Genomic DNA, 25,798 nt, shown 5'->3' with positions numbered 1-25,798 from the left:
ACCTGGGATGACCCTGCCCACTCTTGCCTCTTAGCCTTCCTATTGTCTTGGTTTCCAAGGCTAACCAATGGTCTTTCAAAATATGTCAAATACATTCAATTAGGTTGCAGTCTAGTCTTGCCAAGGGGAAGCTATTCTTTTAAGATCACTTGGGATATTTCTGGTGTGATGGGATGATTTTTAAAGCAGTAGCAAACAACTTAAAAAAAAAAAAAAAAAACAGGGTCAAGACAGACAAAGTGAAAGAGTTTACAAGCTGTTCTTTTGTTTTCATCCAAAATCAAAATAACCATGAAAAAGGAATATGTATCTTTGCATCAGTCAGGATCCTAGCAGGGACAAATGGTCTTGCAAAGTACGGGGTCTCTCTAATTGGGAGAGTAGCATTGACATATATAAATGACCATGTGTAAAATAGCTAGCTAGTGGGAAGCTGCTATATAGCACAGGGGGCTCAGCTCGGTGCTCTGTGATGACCTAGGGGGGAGGGATGGGGTGGAGGAGGGAGCTCAGGAGGGAGGGGATATGTGTATACATTCTTGTACAGCATAAACTAACTCAACATTGTAAGGCAATTATCCTCCAGTTAAAAAAATTAAGGGTCTATTTTTAAAGGTGTGAGATGTATCGAGGTCAGCAGTGCCTAGCTAGGAACCACCAGGATGTTACTTAAGCCTAAAGGGCAAGAAGAGGGAGGGATTTTCAGAACCCAGCATGCGGTGTTGGGGGGGGACACCACAAGTATCCACCAGGAAAGGGGCCAACACATCAAATGCCCTGGCCCCTCTCCTCCAGCCTCCATCCCTACTATGCTGGTCCTTGCCAAATGCCATCAGGAGCCAGAGGAGCAGGAAACCTTTTGATGCAGGCCCTGTAGGTCAGCCTCTAAGGCACAGAGGAAGGAAGATGGTGTCAGGTAGAGATGGAGAGTAGAAAGTGGTTTCAGAGAGACAGACGCAAACAGCCAGTTGGGAATTACCACTCAGAGTATGCATACTGTCTAGAAAAACACCATCGAAGAAATTGGCCCTGCTTTTGAAAGCTGTCTTATTTTTATCTTTAAAATGTTAAATTCTGGGTAATTGGAAGATAGCCTTTAAAGGCTTTCATACTAAGGCTGCATTGCAGGCTGTATAGGAAGGCCAGGCAGCTAGCTATGGGTGAGCTGTTCATCTCTCTTTGAAAATTTGATTTTTGGTAATCAACCTTCTCAGGTATTTACATGAATGCTCACCATCCTCTGCCTCGTGTACTTAAAACACACTTTAATAATTAGGTTTACACTTTGCTGCATAGCAATAATTAACACAATCTTGTAAGATCAACTATACTTCAATTTTTTTAAAAGAATTTAAAAATAGAAAAAAAATTAACTTACAAACCAAAACAAGAAGCCAAGTGCCATGATTCCCAGTCCAGAATTATCTAATCCATATCAGGGTACAGAAGCAAAGGAGAGAAGATTCAGTGCATGGAGTTTGATTCAGTTTGATTCAGGTTTTTTCAAGCTTGTGGAACTTTAGTCTCACTTATTTGAATGTAGCTCAAAGAGACAATACAAACAGCTTAAAAAAAAAAAACCTTAGAAGTTTGGGGAAAAATTTTTTTAAGTTCTCCATTATTATTAGAGATCTTCCTACGCTTCTCTTTCTTTGGGGAGCTCTGATCCCAGAAGTAAATAGCTTTGTAAATGGCACTAATTGTAAAGAACCTACCTGCCAATGCAGGAGATATCAAGGGATGCAGGTTAGATACCTGGGTCAGGAAGATCTTCTGGAGGAAGGCACAGCAATCCACTCCAGTATTCTTGCCTGGAGAATCCCATGGACAGAGGAGCCTGGTGGGCTATGGGGTCACAAAGAGTTGGACATGACTGAGTGACTGAGCACACACATGCAGATCTCAGAATCTTTAGTTCTTCCTAGATGTTATCATCCATATCCATTCTTTTAACTGGAGAATAGACCTTTAGGTTAAGACGATTGTTTTTTGAGGGTTGTAGCAATAGATATTTTACTTATAAGAGAAAAGCTGTTTGTAGTAAAGGCTTATTTTGCCTAATAAGAATTCTTTAAGCATAGTGCCGATGATTATCATTTGCCCAGTGGAGAGGTGGGGAGTGGGGTTGTGGAAGCCACTGTCTGGAGGTCAGGGCTATAGAGACAGGAGGAAGACTCACTCCTGATCTGGTCCTGATCAAGTCCCTTCAGCACCCAGAGCTCCAGTTCCCTCAACTCTAAACAGTGTATGTAGCTAATCAGTAGAATTACCTGAGAATTATCAGTAGAATTCTGATTCTCTGATCAGGAACTTCTGGAGAGAGAAGGACTTTACAAAGTTCCATGAAATCCGGGACATGAGAAGTCCTGAAGGAAGTCAGAGCATGCTTAATTGTATCCAACTCTTTGTGACCCCATGGACTGCCACACGCCAGGCTTCCCTGTCCTTCACTATCTCCCAGAGTTTGCTCAAGTTCATGTCCATTGAGTCGGTGATGCCATCCAACCATCTCATCTTCTGTCATCCCCTTCTCCTCCTGCCCTCCGTCTTTGCCAGCATCAGGGTCTTTGCCAGCATCAGGGTCTTTGCCAGCATCAGGGTCTTTGCCAATGAGTCAGCTCTTTTACATAAACTAATTTTCAAAATTCCTCTGCCTCCGTCTAGGGTGTTCTCAGCGATTGTGTTGGGCGCTGTGGCTCTAGGACATGCTAGTTCCTTTGCTCCAGACTATGCTAAAGCCAAGCTGTCTGCAGCCCACTTATTCAAGCTGTTTGAAAGACAACCTCTGATTGACAGCCACAGTGAAGAAGGCCTGAGGCCCGTGAGTTCCTTGCTGTCTCATGAGCACTTGGTTAATTTTTTCCTCAAGGTTTTCTGTCTGCTAGATCATGTCGACTGGAAAAAAAGGAAAAAAGCACAATGTGAGAGTTGTGAGTTAAGTTTTATTTGGGGCAAAAAGAGGCCAGTAGCCAGGAGACAGCACCTCAGATAGCTCTGAGAGACTGCTCCAAAGAGGTGGGGGGAATGTCAGTGTTCCATTTGATTTTACTGAAGGGACTACCTGCGGTCAGGCACACATCTTGGCAGAGGTTTTCTGCTAATCACAAGTAACAGATGTCTCTGCTGATGATTTTAGTGCTTTTCTAGTTATGAGACGATGCAAGAAACTGGGTTCGTAAAATTCTCTCCTGAAAATGTCTGTCTGTAGGCCTGTTCTGCCAGTGTTTTCCCAGAGCATAGAGTGCCTCATTCCTGATCTCTGCCTTGAACCCCTTTCGGGGGTGTTGAAGGTCAGCGGCTGCAGAAGTTTGTGGCTTAGCCCTTGTGGATGAGAGGCAGATGTCAAGTGGCAATCGTAACCACAGGATAAATTTGTAGTGATTACGCTGATATTGACTTCACTAGCTTTGTGACAGTTACAGGGCTTCTAATATTTGGCCAAATTTCCTGGCATTTTCAAATTTCATAGAAGGTTGCAAGGATTCTGAAGTTAAGCACATCAAAAGTGAAAAAAAAACAACCACCAAATATCCAGATATACTAGAACTAAATAATTTCCATGAAAATTGAGTCATCTGCAGGGAAAGTATGTGGCTTTAATATTGTGAGTAACTGCATTAGCAATTTGGCTCTCATCACCTGGTGTAATGACTGTGTTATAAATGATAAGACAGCTACTTTATTCAGAGTGCTGCTGCTGCTGCTGCTAAGTCGCTTCAGCCGTGTCCGACTCTGTGCGACCCCATAGACGGCAGCCGACCAGGCTCCCCTGTCCCTGGGATTCTCTAGGCAAGAATACTGGAGTAGGTTGCCACTTCCCTCTCCAATGCATGAAAGTGAGAAGTCAAAGTGAAGTCGCTGAGTCGTGTCCGACTTTTAGCGACACCATGGACTGCAGCCTACCAGGCTCCTCCATCCATGGGATTTTCCAGGCAAGAGTACTGGAGTAGGAAGATAAAATTACTGTGCCAAGTGAGTGAGTTAACTGCTCTAAATCCCCATGCCTTTAAGCCTGGAGTCACTGACTTGGCTTCTGCTGCTAAATTATCATTTGGGAACACTAAATATTTGTCTTCGGTGACCCAGAAATTTTGAGTTTAGACAACAACGCTACAACTCTCTTTACTCTAACCTGAACCCCTGGTTCCCATATTCATTTTGTATATAAAACAGCTCTAAAATATGACTCTCTTTAACCTGTAGCCCTGGTTTCCATCTTCACTTTGTGTATATGACAACTCTATGACTCTCTTTAACCCATACCCCTGGTTCCCATCTTCATTTTATAACAACTTGCTACCAATACTACCTGGTGCCACTACTTGTGCTGAACACAGATTTTATGTTACCCTGCTGTAGTGTCTGTTAAAGCCTCCTTGAATTTATACTTTTTATTCCAATGATTTATCAGACTAACTATAATAGCAATATAAACATACCTATTTTTTAGGATAAGTTTGAAGGGAATGTGACACTTAATGAAGTCGTGTTCAGCTACCCCACCCGGCCAAACGTACCTGTGCTTCGGGGGCTGAGCCTGGAGGTGAAGAAGGGCCAGACGCTGGCCCTGGTGGGCAGCAGCGGCTGCGGGAAGAGCACAGTCGTCCAGCTCCTGGAGCGGTTCTATGACCCCTTGGCTGGCACAGTGGTGAGCATGCTTTCTGAGATCAGTAACCTGCTTTAAGGCACTATCGGGCAAAACCTATAATCTTAATGAAAAAATGACCACATTCTGTGGATCCCAAACTGGTGCCCACAGTCAGACAAATATATGGGGACAGTCGGGTAGAATATCTGGAACTGAGTGGAGTTCAGAAAGGACTGAGTATGAAGTTGATCTCTACCCCACCCTGGGCCCTTTGCACCAGCCGGATCCCCCTGAGTGAACACACATTCGCTTCCTGCCAGCGTTCTGAGCAGATTCCCAGACTCCCTCCCCTCCCTTCTGCTTGGCCATCTCTCTAACCCTGAACTTGAGGCTCTCGTTGATCCTTACCTCCAGGGCTCTAATATTTGGCTTTTAGCATTGATGTTGTTGGTGTCTAGCCCCTGGCCCTGTTCGAGCGGAAGTGTGGCTCTTACCAATAATGCCTGCATCTCCCATTACCTTGGGATGGTACCCACCGACCTGGCCCAGGGAGCCAACCCCCATGTAGACAGTCACTACAATGTTAAACCTTCTTGAGTTGTTTCTTTGGGGGAAAATCTTACGTTTCCAGTATTACAATTACTATGAAGATATGAATATGGGCAAACCAGCTCAACAGTACTCTGCAGATATGCTGTGCTAATCCTCTGGTGGGGATTTCTTTCTTAAAGGGCGAAGACTAGCTGGACTCATGTGTATTTCTTCACCGTGTCCTTTGCACTGTGGAAGCTATATCTTCACTTAGCACCTCACAAGGCTCCTCTAGAAGCATCAGGCCTCCTGCTTCCAACAAACAAAAAATAAAACCACCACCAAAGATAAAGATACTACTCTTGAACTTGTCCACTTTCAGTTAAACTCTGGTCCTTGTGTGTTAGTCACTCAGTCCTGTCCAGCTCTGTGACCCCATGGACTGTAGCCCACCAGGTTCCTCTGTCTATGGAATTTTCCAGGAAAGAATACTGGAGTAGGTTCCCATTCCCTTCTCCAGGGGAATCTTCCCGACCTAGGGATTGAACTCCAGTCTCCTGCATTGGCAGGCAGATTCTTTGCCATCTTAGCCAACAGTGAGGGTAGGTGAAGACTGCTAGTTCTCAGGGGAAAGAGAGATGAGGGGGCTAAGAGAGGTGAGGGGGCTAAGACAGGAGATAAGCAGCTTTCAGACTGTGGGGCCCTGCTACTGATCTGCTTTTCTTCCTGGTGTGCCTGGAGAAGGAGCACAGTGTCAAGGTGAAAGGTCAGAGCAGTTCAGGCGACAGCAGATACAAGTAGGACACTGCATTGCTTGCTTCTTTTTTTTAATTAATTAATTTTAATTGGAGGCTAATTACTTTACAATATTGTGGTGAGGGCAGAGGATGGTACACTTGCCTGGATGAAGGCGAACAGGAACAGAGAGAGTAATGTGGAAAGACAGGGCCAAATGTGCTACCATTTTCCCAGGTAGAACAAGAAAGGGATGGCTGAGTTGCCATAAAAAAAAAATCTTTTTGTTGGCTGTGTGGGTCTTGCAGGCTCTTACAGTGTAAGAGCTTACAGGCGGTGAGGCTTGGTATTTCACAAGCTGCCGATGTCCATGCGCCACAGTCCTCTTAGTAACATACTGTTCAGTTTTCTTTGTTTAAGTCCTTCTTACAGTTTGTGGAGTTTGGTTTTCAGCTTCTAGATGGTCACGAAGCAAAGCAGCTCAACATCCAGTGGCTCAGAGCCCAACTTGGAATCGTGTCCCAGGAGCCCGTCCTGTTTGACTGCAGCATTGCCGACAACATCGCCTATGGGGACAACAGCCGGCCCGTAACCATGCCAGAAATTGTGAGCGCGGCCAAAGCAGCCAACATCCATCCTTTCATTGAGACCTTGCCCCACGTAAGTGAGCTGGTGACTTCCTGGATATGGTCGGAATCAACTGCAGACTGTTCCTCCTCCAGCAGGGCCCAGAGTTGGCTTCTGTACTAGCACTGTGACCCTGGACTCCACACTGAAGTCCATGATACCAAGTTTCCTTATTGGTAAATGGGAGTATTAGTTGTGGTGTTTTCTTGTACCAATGTCATGGGAAACGGATGAGGCAATTGTTAAGTCACCTCAAACTGTTTGTTGTGGGCTGCATTTGCACTATAGCCCTGTTTGCTTTATCCCTTATGGCACTTCCTTTTATAATGGAACATTTTGAGGTAATTATAGATTCACGTGGACTTGTAAGGAATATGGGGATCATATGTACCTTTGGCCTAGTTTTCTCCAATGACATCTTGCAAAAGTAATAGAGTATTGCAACCACGATACTAATTTGATACAGCCCACTGACCTTATTCAGAATGCGCAGGTTTTGCTTGTATGCATTTGTATACATGTGTGCTTAGTTCTCTTCATTTTATTGCATGTGAGACTCACATCCACTGCTCCAGTCAGGATATGGAGCCTTTTCATCACCACAGATTGCTCATGTTACCTTTCCGTTCACACCCCTCCTCCTTACTCTCACTCCCCACAACCCCTGGCAACAAATAACTGTTCTCCATTTCTGTCATACTTTCAGAATGTTATATAAAGACATGTACAGTATATAAGCACATGAGATTAGCATTTTCACTTGGCGTAATTCCCTGAAGCTCTCATGTGTTAACTCTGTAGTTCATGCCTTTTTATTACTGAGTCAGATGGATATATGGTCTGGATGGCCTGCAGCTTTTAAAATCTTTTATTGGGGTATAGTTGGTTTACAATGTTGTGTTAGTTTCAGGTATACAAAAAGTGACTCATATATATATATATATATGATTATACATTATGTATATATGTGTCTCTCCACATACACTCAACTTTAAGATTGTTTTCCCATAGAGGCCGTTACAGAGTATTGAGCAGGGTTCCATGTGCTGTACAGTAGGTTCTAATTAGTCCTTTTACATATATAGTGGAGTGTATCTGTCAATCCCAGCCTCCTAATTTAACATCCTCCTCCCCATTCCTTCCTGGTAACCATGTTTGTTTTCTACATCTATAACTCTATTTCTGTTTTGCAGAGAAAAGAGAATGCTCCTATCACTGTTGGTGGAAATGTAAATTGGTGCAACCACTATGGAGAACAGTATGGTGGTTCCTTAAACTAGAGCTACTGTATGACCTGCAGCTTTTTAAACTAGTCACCTATTGAGGTGTATTGTTTCCAGTTGGGCTTTTAAGAGTAAAGCTGCTATAAGTATTTGTGTACAGGTTTTGGTGTGAACCTGAATTTCATTTCTCTGGGATAAATGCCTAGGAGTATAACTGCTAGAGCATATGGTGATTGGTAGTTTAATTTTATAAGAAATGGCTAAACAGTTTTCTAAAGTGGTGTTGCCATTTCACATTCCCACCAGCAGGGATGAGGGATTTAGTTTCTTTGAATCTTTGCCAACATTTGCTGTTGCAACTTTACCATCCTGATAGGTACACAGTGATATCTTATTGTGATTTTAATTTGTATTTCCTAATGGCAGAAGATGTTGAACATTTTTAGTTATTTGCCATCTATATTTCCTCTGTGATGAAATCTCTTTTCATGTATTTTGCCTATTTTCTAATTGGATTGTTTCTTACTGTTGAGTGTTGACAGATTTTTATATGTTCTACTTACTATTAAGTCCTTTGTTGGAAATGTAGTTTCCAAATATTTTCTCCCAGTTTGTAGTTTTGTTTCTCATCCTTTTAAAAGGCTCTTTTGCAAAGCTTAAGTTTTTAATTTTGATGAGGTCCCAGTTCAGTTCAGTCGCTCAGTTGTGTCCGACTCTTTGCAACCCCATGAATCGCAGCACGCCAGGCCTCCCTGTCCATCAACAACTCCCGGAGTTCACTCAGACTCAACGTCCATCGAGTCAGTGATGCCATCCAGCCATCTCATCCTCTGTCATCCCCTTCTCCTCCTGCCCCCAATCCCTCCCAGCATCAGTCTTTTCCAATGAGTCAACTCTTCGCATGAGGTAGCCAAAGTCCTGGAGTTTCAGCTTTAGCATCATTCCTTCCAAAGAAATCCCAGGGCTGATCTCCTTCAGAATGGACAGGTTGGATCTCCTTGCAGTCCAAGGGACTCTCAAGAGTCTTCTCCAACACCACAGTTCAAAAGCATCAATTCTTCAGCACTCAGCTTTCTTCACAGTCCAACTCTCACATCCACACATGACCACAGAAAAAACCATAGCCTTGACTAGACAGACCTTAGTTGGCAAAGTAATGTCTCTGCTTTTGAATATGCTATCTAGGTTGGTCATAACTTTTCTTCCAAGGAGTAAGCGTCTTTTAATTTCATGGCTGCAGTCACCATCCTTTATTTCCTTTTACAGATTGTGCTTTTGTTGTCAAGTCTGAGAACTCTTTTTCTAGGCCTTGGTCCTAAAGATGTTCTCCACTGGTTATTTTCTAAATTTATGGTTTTACAATTTAGTTTTAATTTCATTATCCACTTTGAGTTAATTTTGTCATAAGGCTGTTTTTCTTTAGTATTTTATTTCTTTGGAGAGGATGTGTACTCTCCAATTTCCAGTCCCCAACACTCCCTATTTATTACCTCATTAGCTGCCATCCTCGTTAGTATAGTGCTGAGTATCCCCGCCTGTCACGCGGGAGACCAGTGTTCGAGTCCCCAACGGGCAGGCAACACAACCTTGGGGATTCCCTGGTGGCTCAGATGGTAAAGTGCCTGTCTGCAATGCAGGAGACCTGGGTTTGATCCCTGGGTTGGAAAGATCCCCTGGAGAAGGAAACAGCAGCCCATTCCAGTACTCTTGCCTGGAAAATCCCATGGACAGAGGAGCCTGGTAAGCTACAATCCATAGGGTCACAAAGAGTCAGACACTACTGAGCGACTTCACTTTACTTTTGCTGCTGTGACTATAGCCAAATTGCAGTGGGATCAATACAGATTTGAAAACTAAGGTAAGAATTCAGTGACACAATTTTCTGTTACAAGTAATTTAATATTATATTGTGTGCTATGTATTTTTTTCTCTCGATTACAAATTCCTTAAGAACAGAGGCAAATTCATTTTTATACTTCCCACAGGTAGTCAGTAAATATTTAAGTGAATGAATGAATTTAAAAAGAATAAATTAGGCTGTGTGGGTCATGTGAATATTTTAAATTAATAATATTGAACACTGACATGTAACCATTTTAGGACTCCAGTGACAGCAGATGAGGCTTCCCTGGTGGTTCAGATAGTAAAGAATCTGCCTGCAATGCAGGAGTGAAAGGAAGTGTTAGTTGCTCTGTCGTGTTCAACTCTTTGTGACCATACGGGTTGTAGCCCACCAAGCTCCTCTGTCCATGGAATTCTCCAGGCAAGAATACTGGAGTGGGTAGCCATTCCCTTCTCCAGGGGATCTTCTGACCTCAGGATGGAACCCAGGTCTCTTGCACATTATAGGCAGATTTTTTACTGTTGAGCCACCAGGAAGCCTATGCAATGCAAGAGACTTCAATCCCTGGATTGGGAAGATCCCCTGGAGAAGGGAACTGATGTTCAGATAATGATAGGAATTGGACAATTTGTTGCAGGATATGAAATGAAATGAAAACTAAGATCATTAACATTCTAGTTTGATTTTGAAAATGTCACGTTAAAAAAAGTAAATGCACGTCGTAGTTTATGTTATAGAAAAGTTATTATTACATATTTTTTCCTATAATTAGAACTGTCAAGTGTTAAATAAAAGTTTATTCAATATACTATTAGGATTTTTCTAAACTAGAACTTTACTAACTTTATTAACGGCTAACTTGCAGAAATATGAAACAAGAGTGGGAGACAAGGGGACTCAGCTTTCCGGGGGGCAGAAACAGAGGATTGCTATCGCCCGAGCCCTCATCCGACACCCCCGCATCCTGCTGCTGGATGAAGCTACATCAGCACTGGATACTGAAAGTGAGAAGGTATGGCTTCCCACTTCATGTCCCATTTAATTTATAAAACAAAACTTTTTCATGCAGTCAATCATGAAAAAAACACAAACCACTCACTATTTTTAAAGAATTCTGGCAAAAAAAAAATGGACAGAAATCCTAGATATTGTTCAAAGAAGACATACAGATGGCTAACAAACACATGAAAAGGTGTTCAACGTCACTAATTATTAGAGAAATGCAAACCGAATCTACAGTGAGGTAACTCCTCATACAAGTCAGAATGGCCATCATCAAAAAGTCTACAAAAAATAAACGCTGGAGAGGGTGTGGGAAATAAAGGAACCCTCCCACACTGGTGGTGAATGTAAACTCAGACAGCCACAATGGAGAACAGTATAGAGGTTCCTCTGAAAACTAAAAGTAAAGTTAGTATATAATCCAGCAGTCCCACTCCTGGGCATACATCTGGAGAAAAAACTTGGTTTGAAAGGATATATGCACCCCAGTGTTCTCTGCAGCACTGTTTACAATATCCAAGACATGGAAGCACCTAAATGTCCATCGACAGAGGAATGGATAAAGATGTGGTACATATAAACGATGGACTAATAAAGCATAAAAGGAATGAAATAATGCTATTTGCAGCAACATGGAGGGACCTAGAGGTTACCGTACTAAGTGAAGTCAGAGACAGAAACACCATTATGATATCATGCAAATGTGGAATCTAAAAAATAATACAAAAGAACTTATTTATAAAACAAAGACTCATAGACATAGAAAAAAACGCTTATGGTTATCAAAGAGGGGAGGGATAAATTAGGAGTTTGATTTTAAAATATATATGCTGCTATTTTTAAAATAGATAACCAAGAACCTACTATATAGTATAGGCATTTTACTCAACATTTTGTAATAATCTATAATGGAAAATATGAAAAAGGATATATGTAACTGAATCACTTTGCTGCATACATGAAACTAACACACCATTGTAAACTATATTTCAATAAAAATTTTAAAAGATAGGTAAGCACAGAAAAAAGGAAACAAATGAAGACAGCAGTTATTTTGAGGTAAAATATTTTTATTTCATCCCTTCCTTCCAGAATTTTCCAAATTTTCTAAAATGATTACATTTTATACACAAAAAGTACTTTTATTGCACTTTTTGTTTGAATTCTTTAGCATATTAATAATGGAAAAACTGGGAAATAAAACACTCAAAATTGAAGCAGTTATTTTGTGACTAGTTCGAAAGTTTAAAGATTGTGAAGATTATTTGAAAATTATTTACTCTTGTGAAGATTAGTTTGAGAATACATTTTTATTATAAAGAACATAACTGTATGCAAGACGGACTATGTAAAACTCAATACATAAAGCTAAAAATTCAAAGATGACATGAGAAATGAAAGGTAACTTTCTTTTGTATAGATGGTAAAATATTTGGATTTCCTTTACTTTTAAAACTTATTTCTATAATTTTTAAGGTAAGGCTTCTGTTCTGCTTTATTAACAGGTGGTCCAAGAAGCCCTGGACAAAGCCCGAGAGGGCCGCACCTGCATCGTGATCGCTCACCGGCTGTCCACCATCCAGAACGCAGACTTGATAGTGGTGATTGAGAATGGCAGAGTCAGGGAGCACGGCACGCACCAGCAGCTGCTGGCACAGCGAGGCGTCTATTTCTCTATGGTCACTGTCCAGGCTGGGACACAGAACTGATGAACTCTTGTTATAGTGTATCTTAAAAATAAATTCCGACAAGTTTTTTCTGATTTAGAGACTTCTTTTATAAGTCACCATAAAACATAGGTATCTTATTCCAACTTGGAACATCCAACTTGGGGTTGTCTATTACAGCTTTTGACATTTAGTTGTTAAAAGTAACATCTGGCTTGATGCAGTATGAAAACAGCCTGGCTCTGAGTTACCAAAATGTATGGAGAGAATACTACTCACCATAAAAAAAGTAACACCATTTGCAGCATCATAGATGGACCTAGAGATTATCTTAATAATATCAGTCACTATCTTAATGTTTCTCAGACAAATACCATATAATAACACTTACATATGGAATCTAAAAAAAATGATACAAATGAACTTACTTACAAAACAGGAAAAGACCCAGACATAGGGGAAGAGGGATAAATTTGGAATCTGGGATCAACAGAAACACACTACTATATATAAAAATAAACATCAAGGACCTATTGTATATAGCACAGGGAATAATATTCAATATCTTGAAGTAATCTATAATGGAAAAGAATCTAAAAAATGGACATAAAAATAATGGAATCACTTGGCTGTATACCTGCAACATTGTAAATCAACTATATATGAATAAAAAAAAGAAAGTAAAAAGTTTAGGTATATATAACTGTATGTTGAAGATGTAATCTGATCCCTATCAAATTATTCATGACATTTTCCACAGAACTAAAATACATATGGAACCATAAGAGACACAGAATTGCCAAAGCAATTCTTTTCCTGAAGAAAAAGAACAAAGCAGGAGGCCTAACCGTCTCAGACTGCAGACAGTACCATAAGGCTAATCAAAACAGCATGTTATTGGCACAAAAACAGACATGTGGATCAATGGAACAGGACAGACAGCCTAGAAGTAAAACCACACACCTACAGTCAGTTAATCTTTGACAAAGGAAGCAAGAATATACAATGGAGAAAAGACAGTCTCTTTCAGCAAGTGGTACTGGGAAAGCTGGACAGCTTCATGTAAACCAGTGAAGTTGGAATACTCCCTCACACTGTAAGTGAAAATAAAGTGGCTTAAAGACAAACATAAAATTACACCATGAGACTCCCTAGAAGGGATCATAGGCAAAACATTCTGACATAATTCATACCATTTTTTTTTTATTTGGCTGCACCAAGTCTTAGTTGTGGCACATGGAATCTTCTGTCTTCATTGTGGCATGCAGGATCTTTTTAGTTGCAGCATGTGGGATCTAGTTCCTCAACCAGGGATTGAACCTGGGCTCCCCTGCACCGGGAGCATGGAGTCTTAGCCACTGGACCACTTGGAAAGTCCCCATACCAGTGTTTTCTAGGTCAGTTTCCCAAGGCAACAGAAGTAATAACAAAAATAAACAAACGGAACTAATCAAACTTACAAGCTTTTACAGAATGGGAGAAAATATATGCAAATGATGTGAACAACTAGGGACTGATTTCCAAAATGTACAGCTCTACAACTGGGTAAACAAACAACCCAACCAAAAAATGGCCAGAAGTTCTAAACATTTTTCCAAAGAAGACAGACATACAGATCACCAACAGACATATGAAAAGATGCTCAACATTGCTAATTATTAGAGAAATGCAAATCAAAACTACAATGAGGTATCACCTCACATTAGTCAGAATGGCCATTAAGAACTCTACAAATAACAAATACTAGAAAGGGTGTAGAGAAAAGGGAACCTTCCTATACTGTTGGTGAAAAAGGTAAATTGGTACAACCACTATGTGGGAAGAGGAGGGCCACTCAAGAGGGAAGTGATATATGTATACTTATGGGTGAATCACGTTGTTGTACTGCAGAAACCAACACATTATAAAGCAATTTTCCCAATTAAATATTTTTTTTAAAGGGAGAAAAAAAAAAAACACCTAAATGATTCTAAGTGTGCTGACAGTCAAGTCAACACTTGTACTAGTGAGTATAAAGGTCTTGACTCAGACTTCATCTTTGTAGTCTATATTAACTCTTAAGGATACATCAAATCCCATAGAGGCCAACTCTGAATGCTTTCACAAAGGAATAACAATGACAACCAGTCATCAAAACCTAAACCTATGAAAATGTAACCAAAAAGGGATATATATTCTACAACCAGTGCACTAAATGTATTGTAATATTTGTGGTAGGTTGCTACAAAATGGCCCCCAATAAACCATGCCCCCTTGTGCACACTCACGTACATTTTCCAAATCATTTACAAATTACTTTGCTGCTCCTCTTATCGTGAGGTAAAACCTTTTTCCTTCTCCGCTTGATCCCGGGCTGCTTTGGTAACTCGTTCCAGCCAAGTGCGCACAAAAGGGACATCATGTGACTTCAACGTGACTTCAGAGCCTAGGCCTCGACAGGTCTTTCAACTTCCACCCTTCCCTACTAGAACATTCCCACTGCCCAGTTCGGAAGTCCAGGCTAGACTCCTGAGTGATCAAAGACCATGCAGACAAGTCCCAGCCACCGTGTCCCCAGGAGGGCGTGAGGCTGTCTCAGACTTTCCAGCCCCATCCGCCTGCCTGGTACGAGCAGTGCTGTAACTCAGGCAAGACAGCAGCACAGCCATGCGAGTGGGCAGGGTCCACTGATGCATCATGAGGTGACCGCCTGCTGTAAGACAGTAAGTTCTGGGGGTATTTATTAGACAACAAATAAGCAACTGATCTGAAAGTAGAAGGCCACAGAGGAATGAATCAAACACAAAACAAGAAGCTGTATGATTTTGAAAATTTTATTTTCTGAGGGTAAAAACTACAAAACTGAATAAAGGAAAAAGAAATCCTGAGAATCTGATTTAGAAGTCAATCCTTTTAAAGTCATTAAGTCTAAATATAAGTGCTTTAAGTTCATGTTCACAAAACTAATTATTGGATTGGCCACAAAGTTCACTTGGGTCTTTCTGTAAGAAAAACTATGGAAATGCTATGGAAAAACCCAAACAAACTTTGGGCAATTCAATGTAATGATATAATGAATTTTCAAGGGTTTTTTGTATGTGTCAGAGGGTGTAAACCTCCTTACTACAACCTAATTCTATCTGTTCAACATAAACTTTTAGATTAAACTGTAGTGGTCTTTCCCAAACATAGTAGGCTTATATCCCTGTGGTGAATGTGGAACCACTGATTTCAGGGAAGTTAGTATTCAATCATGTATTTCATATCCTTTGGCAACTAGAAAATGTTAAAGTGCTTGAAAGATGGACTCTACGATGATGTCCAGGAAGAAGACTTATTACCTACTTAGGTACCAACAAAGATATTTAAGAGTTAGATTTGCACTGTTAAAATCTGTAGATTTGCATTGTTGAGGCTGATCTTAAACTTTGCATAGTTCTACAGTCATATTGTAATTTGCATTCCTGCTGCATCAGAGGAAGCTTAAAAGTATTTCTACTTTCTATGTCAGGATAAATTTTGAGAGCATGATTCCACTGATCTCTACATTTAACAAGTTTCCTTCAGTCAACATCCCTTCCTGTCTCACAATACCACCCACTCCCGGCACCCAATTATATATTTTGGTAAGTGCTTAATAAATGATTAGTCTCTAGAGATGAGGCGTTTCCATCAGTTGCATCATGTCATGGAAAGCACGAAAAACCTGCTGAACTAGCTTCTCTGCATCAGTCTCTGGACATGATTTCCAGGCTGAACAGGACACAACAAACCTGCAAAGTACAAATAATAAATGATTAAGTACAACAAAATGTCAGTATGAAAAGGCTCCAAGTGGTAGCAGTGAAGAAAGCCATGACCTTTGTTCCACCTGCCTATTCATATACGAAATAGGATTGCTTGCTCACTATGGGCAAATGTAACCTGATACAATAGAAAGTAATGCCACATTTTTACATATAGCACCAACACCTAATTTACCTTGTAAGGTAAGAGCCTAAGGATAAAAGGGAACGAGAAACTAGTCAGAGCTCAAGGGTGCTCTGGAGTTAGGTCTTAGTGTGCTAAATAAACTCGCCTCTTCCTATAAAAGACCTTCCTAACACGCCACAAATGGGAAGAGTTAAATGCATTCATGCCACTGTCTGCGATAAAACTTGAACTATTTTTAAACAATACTTGAAGAGAGTAAACAAAAATAATAAAATAGAAAAAGAAGGGTAAGAGGAGAGAAAGGCTGTTTCTAGAAAAGCCAGAGAAACTCTCTTGAAGCCAAGATATGCCCTCCACACTATGTCCTTCTAGAAGCTCCTGGTGAAGAAATCCTCTATGTAGTAGCTGATAAAGGTGGCCCCAGGAAGCTGAAATTAATAGGAAGAAAGCCTGGCTCTTCAAGGGCTCAGAGCAGAAATGTGGCTACTAATTAATTCTCTTGGAACTAGCTTTCCCCTTTACAGACACACAAACTTTCTACACCAAAACATGCATTATGGTCAAGTTAAAATCAAAATGTTGTATAATATAAATCTATGGATGACCATGCGATTTTCACATCACTGAAAATTAAGACAGGAAAGTAGGTATCTTTGACATGTACTTTAGATTACGCAGAATGAAATAAAAATGTGTTCCGGCCTAGTATATAATAATGGAACCAATGTTTGGGTGGATTATATTTGCTGAAAGATATACAGGAACCTACAGAAAGTCCTGCCTTGCTTTCACTGGTGATTCATGATCAGTAGGCATTTTCTAGCTATACTGTACATACACCTCTCAAATATTTAGCAAAAGCTAAGTATTTCTTCGCAAAGAGTAACAATTTCTATTTATATGTTAAATTTTTAAAAAATTCAGTTACATTTTTAAACTATAGAAAGAATAATCATTCCTACATGCACAATTCACCAAAGAATATGCACAGATGCCAATAAACAAAGAGAAAATGTTTTGCTTCATATGAATTCAGGTTAGGTTATATTTTCCTATAAAAATTTGTATAGACTGCTTTATCATGCCTAAAGTTGGCAATGATGTGATAAAATAAGAAACACTAACTATCATATTATTACTTGTAATGAGAAAACCTGGAAATAGTAGGGAAGTGGTTTAATTATGGAAATCCATAAGACTAAACCTCAGATATGCAGATGACATCACTCTAATGGCCAAAAACTAAAGAACCTCTTGATGAAGGTGATAGAGGAGAGTGAAAAAGCTGGCTTAGAACTCAACATTCAAAAAACTAAGATCATAGCATCCAGTCCCATCACTTCAAGGTAAGCAGAAGGGGAAAAAGTAGAAGCAGTGACAGATTCTCTTTTCCTGGGCTCCAAAATCACTGCGGACAGTGACTGGAGCCACGGAAGGAAAAGACGCTTGCTTGCTCCTTGCAAGGAAAGCTATGACAGACCTAGGCAGTATATTCAAAAGCAGAGACATCACTTTTCTGATAAAAGGTCTGTATAGCCAGATCTGTGGTTTTCCCTGTAGTCATGTATAGATGTGAGAACTGGACCATAAAGAAGGTTGATGCTTTCCAACTGTGCTGGGAAGACTCTTGAGAGTCCCGTGGACTGCAAGGAAATTAAATCAGTCAATCCTGAAGGAAATCAACCCTGAATATTCATTGGAAGGATTGATACTGAAGTTCCAATACTTTGGACACCTGATGCGGAAAGCCAATTCACTGGGAAAGACACTGATGCTGGGAAAGATTGAGGGCAAAAAAAGAGGGTGGCAGAGGATGAGATGGCTGGATGGCATCACTGACTCAAGGACATGAGTTTGAGCAAACTCTGGGAGATAGTGAAGGACAGGGAAACCTGGCGAGCTGCAGTCCATTGGGTCACAGAGAGTCAGACACAATTCAGTGACTAAACAACAAGACTAAATATTACTCAACCAAAAATACCTCAAAGCATATTTAATGGCACTGAGAAATGGCTGAAATAATATTGAGAATGCAATTCACAAAAAGGATGCTTAAATACTTATGATATGATCTACATTTATAAAAAAGCATATGCTATAATCTATGCACATTATAGATTAGAAAAATGTCATGTCTTATAACAGAAATGTTAAATTTGTTCTTATATTTTTCCATATTTTACAAATTATTTTTAACAATGAGCATGAAATACACATAAAATAAAATGCTATTTCAAAAATAACTTTCTCTAGGTCACACATTTGCAAGCTTAACAATGAATGAAAAATCCCTTTCAGAGAATTTCCATGTATTTGGGGTATATACACAGTAATGACTCAGAAATTGAGTACACCTTGAGCTCTGACTTGTTTTCTGAGCTCCAAACTCATATATCCAACTGCCTACTGGCATATTATCCTGTATATAAATACAAATTATAATTAATTCCTATATTAGCAGAAATTTTGAAGTGACCATGTACAAAACGAAATTATTACTTCCACCCTAACATGCCCATTTCCCCTCTAATTTTCTCCATCCCAGTAAATGCCGCCATTGGAATCAGTAATCCGTCAATACGTCTTACTGGCTCTACCTCCAAAACATCTCTCAGACCTCTCCGCTGCCCTCCACCTTCAGTATCAACTGCCTTGCTCAACATACATACCATCCATGCTTCCTGATTTCTTCCATCTCATTCTTGTTCATATTACTATCTACCTAATTTATATCGCATGTAACAGCCAAGGGTCCTTCTCAAATGTGAATTAAACAAGTAACTTTAATACTTTAAATTGGTAAAATGCTTCCCGTTACTTTTCGGAGGAAATCCAAACTCCTTACCATGTTACAAGGCCCTACTTCAATGGAGCACCCCAACCAAATCAGTACCTGCAGGAATACTGTTTCTAAAGCTCTCCAGGTAATTCTCAGATGCATTCAGGGTTGAGAACACTGCCCTTCCTACCACTTTTAGCCCTGGTCTCCCCTTCTTCTATCTCTTCTTCTACCAACTTCCCACTCAATTGTTAGTGTATAGCCACACTGGCCCCTTAATATTCCAAGCTCTTCCCTCTCCTCAGACTTCTGTGCTTCTATTAAACACAAAGTCACTGGGAAATAGGAATGAGCACAACATGTTGAGCTGGAGATTAAAAAAAAATTAAAAATCATGTTCTTATAGGCTTATATTCTAGGAAGCAAAGATAGATAATACACACATACACACACACTGGGTGGTTATAAACGTCACAATACAACAGGTGTGTGTGGAGAAGGGGGACTGCTATTCTAGGTGGTCAGGGAAGGCCTCTCTGATGAGAGCCTTTGAAATAAGGGGATCACCTTGCACATACTGCGGAAGAGACTACTAAGAGGAGGAAATCACAACTGTGAGGGCCCCGAGGACAGTGCTTTCCTGGCAGGTACAAGGTAGCCTTTGTGGCTGGAGTGGAGGCAATCAGAAGCACTGCAGGAGACAAGGTCAGAGGCAGACAAGAGCAAGATCATGAGGTCTCTCAGGAGGACTCTGGATCTTGTGTGACTGAAAGGAAAAGCCCTTGGAGGGTTCTGAGTAGGAGAGTATGACCTGGGTTCCATTTGGCCATCAGGGCTGCTGCGCAGAGAATGGTCTGCAGGGAAGGAAAGGCGAAAGCAAGAAGAGCACCGAGGACCTGCTGCAGAGCGAGCAGGGGACAGGTGCTGGAGGGCTGTCCTCCTAGCGATTCATATGATGAATTCCTTCACACCCTCGACATCTCAGCCTCATCAGCCCTCCTCAAACACGTCCCCTGACCACACACTACAGAAAGCAGTGCTCTGTCTCCCCGCCAGTTTGTTTCTATGACCACAGTGACGCAATTATTTCCTCTGCAATATTCATCATTTGCAGTCACCCTACTTATTTGTTTCCTTACTACAGTCTACAAGAGAGGGGATCTCGTCTGTCTTGTGTCCTGAGCACCCAAAACAATCTTCGGCACATTGTAAGTTCTCACTAAATATTTCCTGAGTGAGTGAATGGAAGTTTCATCCCAGGATCATGAAAAATGTATTTTTTCAAAAAGTCAAAGCCCTGAGGCATATCTGGTCTAAACTCTTAGCCCTGCATGCAAGGTGAGACCCACGGCTTGCCAGGAAATATGCTACAGTCTTCAGTTTTCTCTGTATGCGATGATGATTTTTGACTTCTGCCTATTACAAAAAAGGATAATAAGATCCATGTTTAAGCTTTATCATTAATTTATAAATTAATGTATAGAAACTGCAAATATGACTATGGGAATATGCCATCTAAGACTTAGATGGCAACAAACACAAGCACCTCGGGTATACACAAACCACTCTTAACATGGAGGCAGATAATTAAATTTTGAAAAAAAATAATACTAAATTCTTTAAAAAAGGAAAAGTAGAAAACAGTATTTTAGAAAGTGAAACATGTCAGACATACCATTACTTCCATTTTTCACATTCCACCTGAAATGTCTCTAAGCCTGCTCTCTTCTTAGTCACACAGTGCTAAATGTAGCCTCATTATTTTAATTCCCTGACCCAAGCTCTTACAAAAGAAACAGCCAGACTCTATGAATGGGGACCTTCCAAGTCTTTGTCAATTCTTAATTAACTTGTTCTCCGCCTCTCTCTTGCCAAGTTTTAGTATTTTCTTTCTCACGCTCCAAAAATTTAAGTCAAACCCCATACAATAAAAATGGAATGCATCTGAAAGGGGAAACCATCCTTTCCTGAATGTAAATTAATTTACCTCGCCCCTTGTCTTGGTATCATTGCTGTTGTCTATGACTGTACTAACAGCCACACATGTACAGACCGTCAGTTTTTACCTGAACTTAGCATCAAATACCTGAGGCAGAACAAGTATGGTAATATGTGTGCTGATTTTGGAGGATGATGACGACATGGTCACCGAGTCAATCTTGAAACAGTGTTGTGCACAAAACACCTCAAGGACTGATTTCACCAACGTCTCAAAAGCAGGAAAGAGAAACTAATTATGCATCAAACACCTAAGTGGTAAAAAATAACTGCCCATGGAGCAAGTGACAGATGATAACATCAGAATCGTAGTGGAGGGAAGACATTCAAACAACAAAAATGAGCACAGTAAGAATGAAAAAGAGCAGCCTTACCTGTCATCTCTGATATGATAGAAGAATCCATAGCCATTGTGCACCATGGGAGCCACCATGCCCTGGACTCTTAAATAACCAACCAGACTGGTTGAGAGAACAAAGTTTCCACCTCCTCCACTGTACAGCACAAAGAAAGGATATTTTACTAGGCTTACAGAGGCTTATGTTGTTTCTGAAAAGCTTTTAACATCCTGGAAGAAGAACTGCTGAGGTGACAAGACACCGCTTTATGTTACCTCCTGGAGAAGAGGGGGTCTGTGAAGAGTTCTGGAACAGGGAGGCCTTCCTCCTTTGCTATGAGTGAGAGGCCTAAAAGATGACGGTCAAATCCTGCAATAGAACCCCAAACTTGAAGTTAGAAGAGTTTCCTGCACAAAAGAATTTTTTTTTTGAGTGATAGTGATTCCAGTGTAAGTACCTTTTCCAGTAGAACAGTCTTTCATCATTTTATTATGTTTTGCAAAAGCTTCTAACATCATGTGCTGCTGCTCAAGAAGCTGTATTAAAAATCAAGAGATACTTTAATAACAAACTGTACAGAAACCAGACAGAAAAACCTGAGCTCAAAGTAATTAGAATTTGGGTAATTTACAAGAGAAAAAAGAAAGATTTCAAGAAAGACCTTGAGACACATAATTTTTGTGTCTTTTTCCACACTTCTTCTATTGCCTTTTTTTTAAAAAATGTATTTTATATTGGGGTATAGTTGATTAACAATTTGGTGTTAGTTTCAGGTGCACATCAAAGTGATTCAGTTCTACATATACATTTATCCACCCTTTTTCAGATTCTTTTCCCATTTAGGTTATTATGCTCAGAATACTGAGCAGACTTCTCTATGCTTTATAGTAGGTCCTAGTTGGTTATCCATTTAAAACATATCAGTGTGTTCATGTCAATTCCAAACTTCCAATCTATCCTTCCCCCCAACCCTTACCCCCTCTTCCACTGCCTTTTCCTTCCTATATGCCCTGAAACTTATTTCCTTTCCAGAACAAGAAAATAGGAACTTGTGGGTAGCACTAAAGTGATATTAACAAGTATAAAGACAAAAGCATTTATGATTTCAAAGCGAAAGCATAGTTGTACAAAAAAGATAATTAAGCAGCTCCATGAAATTAAAATAAGGTAACACATATATAACTAGGTGCTTTCCTGGTGGCTCAGTGGTAAAGAATCCGCCTGCAATGCAGGATACAGGGGTTCGATCCCTGGGTCAGGAAGATCCCCCTGGAGAAGGAAGTGGTCACCCACTCCATTATTCTTGTCTGGGAAATCCCAGGGACAGAGGAGCCTGGTGGGCTACAATCCATGGGGTCGTGAAGAGTCAGACACGACAGTGACGAAGCAACAGTATATAACTATTTCTATCAAGACTAAAGAAGCGAATGCAATACCAAAACAGCAGTGAGAATGTACTACCCTTTTGTGGTAAATGCTTAAAAGTGAGTATAAAACAAAACAAAACATATAAAGCTATATTGGTTCTAATATAAAAAAAAATCTCATTTCAAAAACGTTCAACCACATCAAGAAAAGTTTCCTTGTAAAGGCGTTTGGGAACAGTCTGCATTGTATGGGTGTTATCTAAAGGCAGATCAACAGTAGTGAAATACTCAGGTATGGGAAATTACTTTGCCTAGATGATACAAATGGGCTTATCAGGTCTTCCCTGTTTCTTACTCTCTCCAAATACATACTTCACTGGCAAATGAAGAAATGTTTGACAGTTCCCAGGAAAAAAGGTTTGAAAATATTTTACTGATTCAGGAATTTGAAGAAGTTAGTTATGCAAGGATCAGGTTTCCTTTAGAACAAACAACTTATCTTTTTTCTTTTTGAATACTCACACTGGTAGGATTCTGCATAGATTGGCACCAGTTGACTGCTTCTACGGTACATGGTCGCACAGTCTCTGTACGGCCATGATAAAATAATCTTGTCATAGCTGTTTCATAGCAGCAACCAGGACTATAAGAAAAAATGAAAACGAAAGAGAATATATCATGAGAAAGAAAACACTATAATGTTACTACAAAGAGTTTACCTAGTAAAGCTGGCTTTGGTCAGAGATTAAGTTCTATGATATAGACTGCAACTGAGATTTTCAATAACAAGAGGATATTTTCAACAGCCAAGAGCAAAAACTACTCAGACATGGTATAACAAATGTTTCAAAGGCTGCCATCAGGTTGTATGCTTTGGTGTCTGTGGTAGGTGGCCTCTAAGATGCCTCCAGCGGTCCCTGCCTCCTGCTCCTAATGCCCTGGTATAACCTCTCACGTTGGGTGTAGGATGGCCTCGGTGTCTTCTTTCTAACAAAAAGAACAGGACAAAAGCAGGGAGAAGTCACTTCTGAAATCAGGTTACAAAGTGAGCTCTCTCATGCGCTCTTACTTCCTCACTCCGAGGAAAGCCTGCTGCCATGCTGGGGGCTGCCCTGTAGAGAGGCCTCTAGACTAGAGCTTGGGAGGAAAGGCACCTCACTAATAACCGTGTGCGTGAGACTAGACGCAGATCCTCTTGCAGGAGTGCGTTCAGGTGAGGGCATGGTGCTGGCTGACACCCTGACTATAACAACTGAAGTCAGAGGCATCCAGCTAAGCAGCGCCTGGCTTCCTGACAGAAAATGCGAGATGACAAGGAAGTGTTTGTTGTTCCAAGCTACTAAGATATTGGGTAATTCGTTACACAGCAATAAAGAATACAGAGTGCTTGGCCTTTCCTTCCCTCATACAGAGCTTGAATGACTGTAAAATTAAGTAAAAGCATTATTTAATAAGTTTCCTAGGCAAAGGGTCCTCAAACCTCTGGGATCTAATGCCTGATGACCTGAGGTGGAGTTGATGTAATATTAGAAATAAAGTGCACGATAAATGTAATGTGCTTAAATCATGTTGAAACTATCCCTCCCCTCTTCCCATGGAAAATCTGTCTTCCAGAAAACCCATCCCTGGAGCCAGAAAGGTTGGGAACTGCTGCCCAAGGATGATGACTATTTTCATGGGTTGGAGAATGATAAAAATGATATAATAATTTTCGGTACAAAGCTCTCTTTCCTGGTGATAGGAATTCAGTTAAAGCAATCAAATGGAATTAGAGTAAAAGGTCTGCAAGTGGGCACTAAAAGGGGTCAAATGCTTTTTTATTTCTTGGTCATGCCACACAGCTTGTGAAATCTTAGTTCCCTGACCAGGGATCAAACCTGGGTCCATGGCAGTGAAAGCACCCAGTCTTAACCACTGGACCACCAAGAAATTCCCTCAAATAGTTACTGGGCCTCCTCTGTTTGGTGTTTCTATGAGACTATCTCCCCGAGCTGAAATAGTATCTTTTCAAAATGTGAAGGAGAAAGTGTAAGTAACAATCTAGGGACTTCCCTCCTGGTCCAGTGCATAAGACTTTGCCTTCCAATGTAGGGAGTGTGGGTTCAATTCCTGGTCGGGGAGCTAGGATACCACATACCTCCTGGCCAAAAAACCAAAACAGAAGCAATACTGTAACAAATTCAACAAAGACTTTAAAAATGGCTCACATAAAAAACCTTTAAAAAAATTTAAAAATAAAGGCAGTAAGAATGAATGAAAAAATATCACTACTCAGCAACTTGTAATGAAATAATAGAGATCTTGGTAATGATCATCAATGGCCACTAAAACTATTAGGTAAAAATATCAAGGAGGAAACTTTATAATGGATGTTGGCTTAAAAACTGAACAGGATATGATAGGAAACAAATAAGATGAACTATTTGATTTACTGTTATAAAAAATAATAAAATTTACTGATTACTATTTTCAAGTTTCCAAATCTAACTAGCCATTTATAGGAAACATGGGAGACAGAGCAAAAAATGCTTAACGGTTTTTTTACTTATAGGACAAATACATAAAATAGTAATGAAAATTTATGTTAATGAACACACAATGTAAGAAAATGTAATCTGTGACAAAATAAAGAGGACAGCACCATGATGGACAAAAGCACAGCGTATATTACTAAAACTAAGCTGGAATTATTCAAACTAGGTTGTTATAAATTTAAGATGTTAAATGTTATTTACAAGGTAGCCATAAAGAAAACAGCTTAAAAAATAGAGACAAAAAAGACAGGGAAATCAAAATGGTACACTACCAAAAAAAAAAAAAAATCAACTAAATACCAAAAAAGGCAGGAATGAAGGAGCTGAGGAACAAAAACACGTAAGACCTACAGAATACATAGCAAAGGGGCAGAATTCTCCCTCATCAGTAATTATCTTAAATATAAATATATTAGACTCTCCAAAGGTAGAGATTGGCAAAATGAACAAAAGCATAGTCTACATACTATCCTCGAGATTTGCTTTAGATATGAGAACAGTTCAGTACAGTTCAGTCACTCAGTCGTGTCTGACTCTTTGCGACCCCATGAACCGAAGTATGCCAGGCCTCCCTGTCCATCACCAACTCCCGGAGTCCACCCAAACCCATGTCCATTGTGTCAGTGAGGCCATCCAACCATCTCATCCTCTGCT

At 40.2% G+C, this 25,798-nt stretch overlaps 2 protein-coding genes across 6 annotated transcripts in view; one reads left to right on the top strand and one right to left on the bottom strand.

Annotated features, from left to right (window-relative positions):
- ABCB4 (ATP binding cassette subfamily B member 4) overlaps positions 1-12,813 on the top strand; it is a 74,451-nt gene extending 61,638 nt beyond the window's left edge. For 3 of the 4 annotated variants that reach the window (XM_018047296.1, XM_018047297.1, XM_018047298.1), the window contains 5 exons: positions 2,665-2,821; positions 4,451-4,648; positions 6,308-6,514; positions 10,413-10,559; positions 12,055-12,812. In XM_018047296.1, coding sequence (XP_017902785.1) covers positions 2,665-2,821; positions 4,451-4,648; positions 6,308-6,514; positions 10,413-10,559; positions 12,055-12,258 — 913 coding nt within the window. In that variant the 3' untranslated portion in view covers positions 12,259-12,812. Of the gene's footprint in view, positions 1-2,664; positions 2,822-4,450; positions 4,649-6,307; positions 6,515-10,412; positions 10,560-12,054 lie in introns of all 4 variants that reach the window. The other variant, XM_018047295.1, reaches the window with a different exon arrangement.
- CROT (carnitine O-octanoyltransferase) overlaps positions 15,016-25,798 on the bottom strand; it is a 50,573-nt gene continuing 39,790 nt past the window's right edge. For both annotated transcript variants that reach the window (XM_005679066.3, XM_005679064.3), the window contains exons 14-18: positions 23,133-23,253; positions 21,701-21,779; positions 21,519-21,612; positions 21,280-21,399; positions 15,016-15,968 (exon numbers count right to left, since the gene is read on the bottom strand). In XM_005679066.3, the coding sequence (XP_005679123.2) occupies positions 15,848-15,968; positions 21,280-21,399; positions 21,519-21,612; positions 21,701-21,779; positions 23,133-23,253 (535 nt within the window). In that variant the 3' untranslated portion in view covers positions 15,016-15,847. The remainder of the gene's footprint in view (positions 15,969-21,279; positions 21,400-21,518; positions 21,613-21,700; positions 21,780-23,132; positions 23,254-25,798) is intronic.

Source organism: Capra hircus, chromosome 4 (assembly GCF_001704415.2).
Source record: "Capra hircus breed San Clemente chromosome 4, ASM170441v1, whole genome shotgun sequence".
Taxonomy (NCBI): Eukaryota; Metazoa; Chordata; class Mammalia; order Artiodactyla; family Bovidae; genus Capra; species Capra hircus.
Note: the sequence above shows the minus strand (reverse complement) of the source record. Positions and strands in the feature narration are given on the sequence as shown.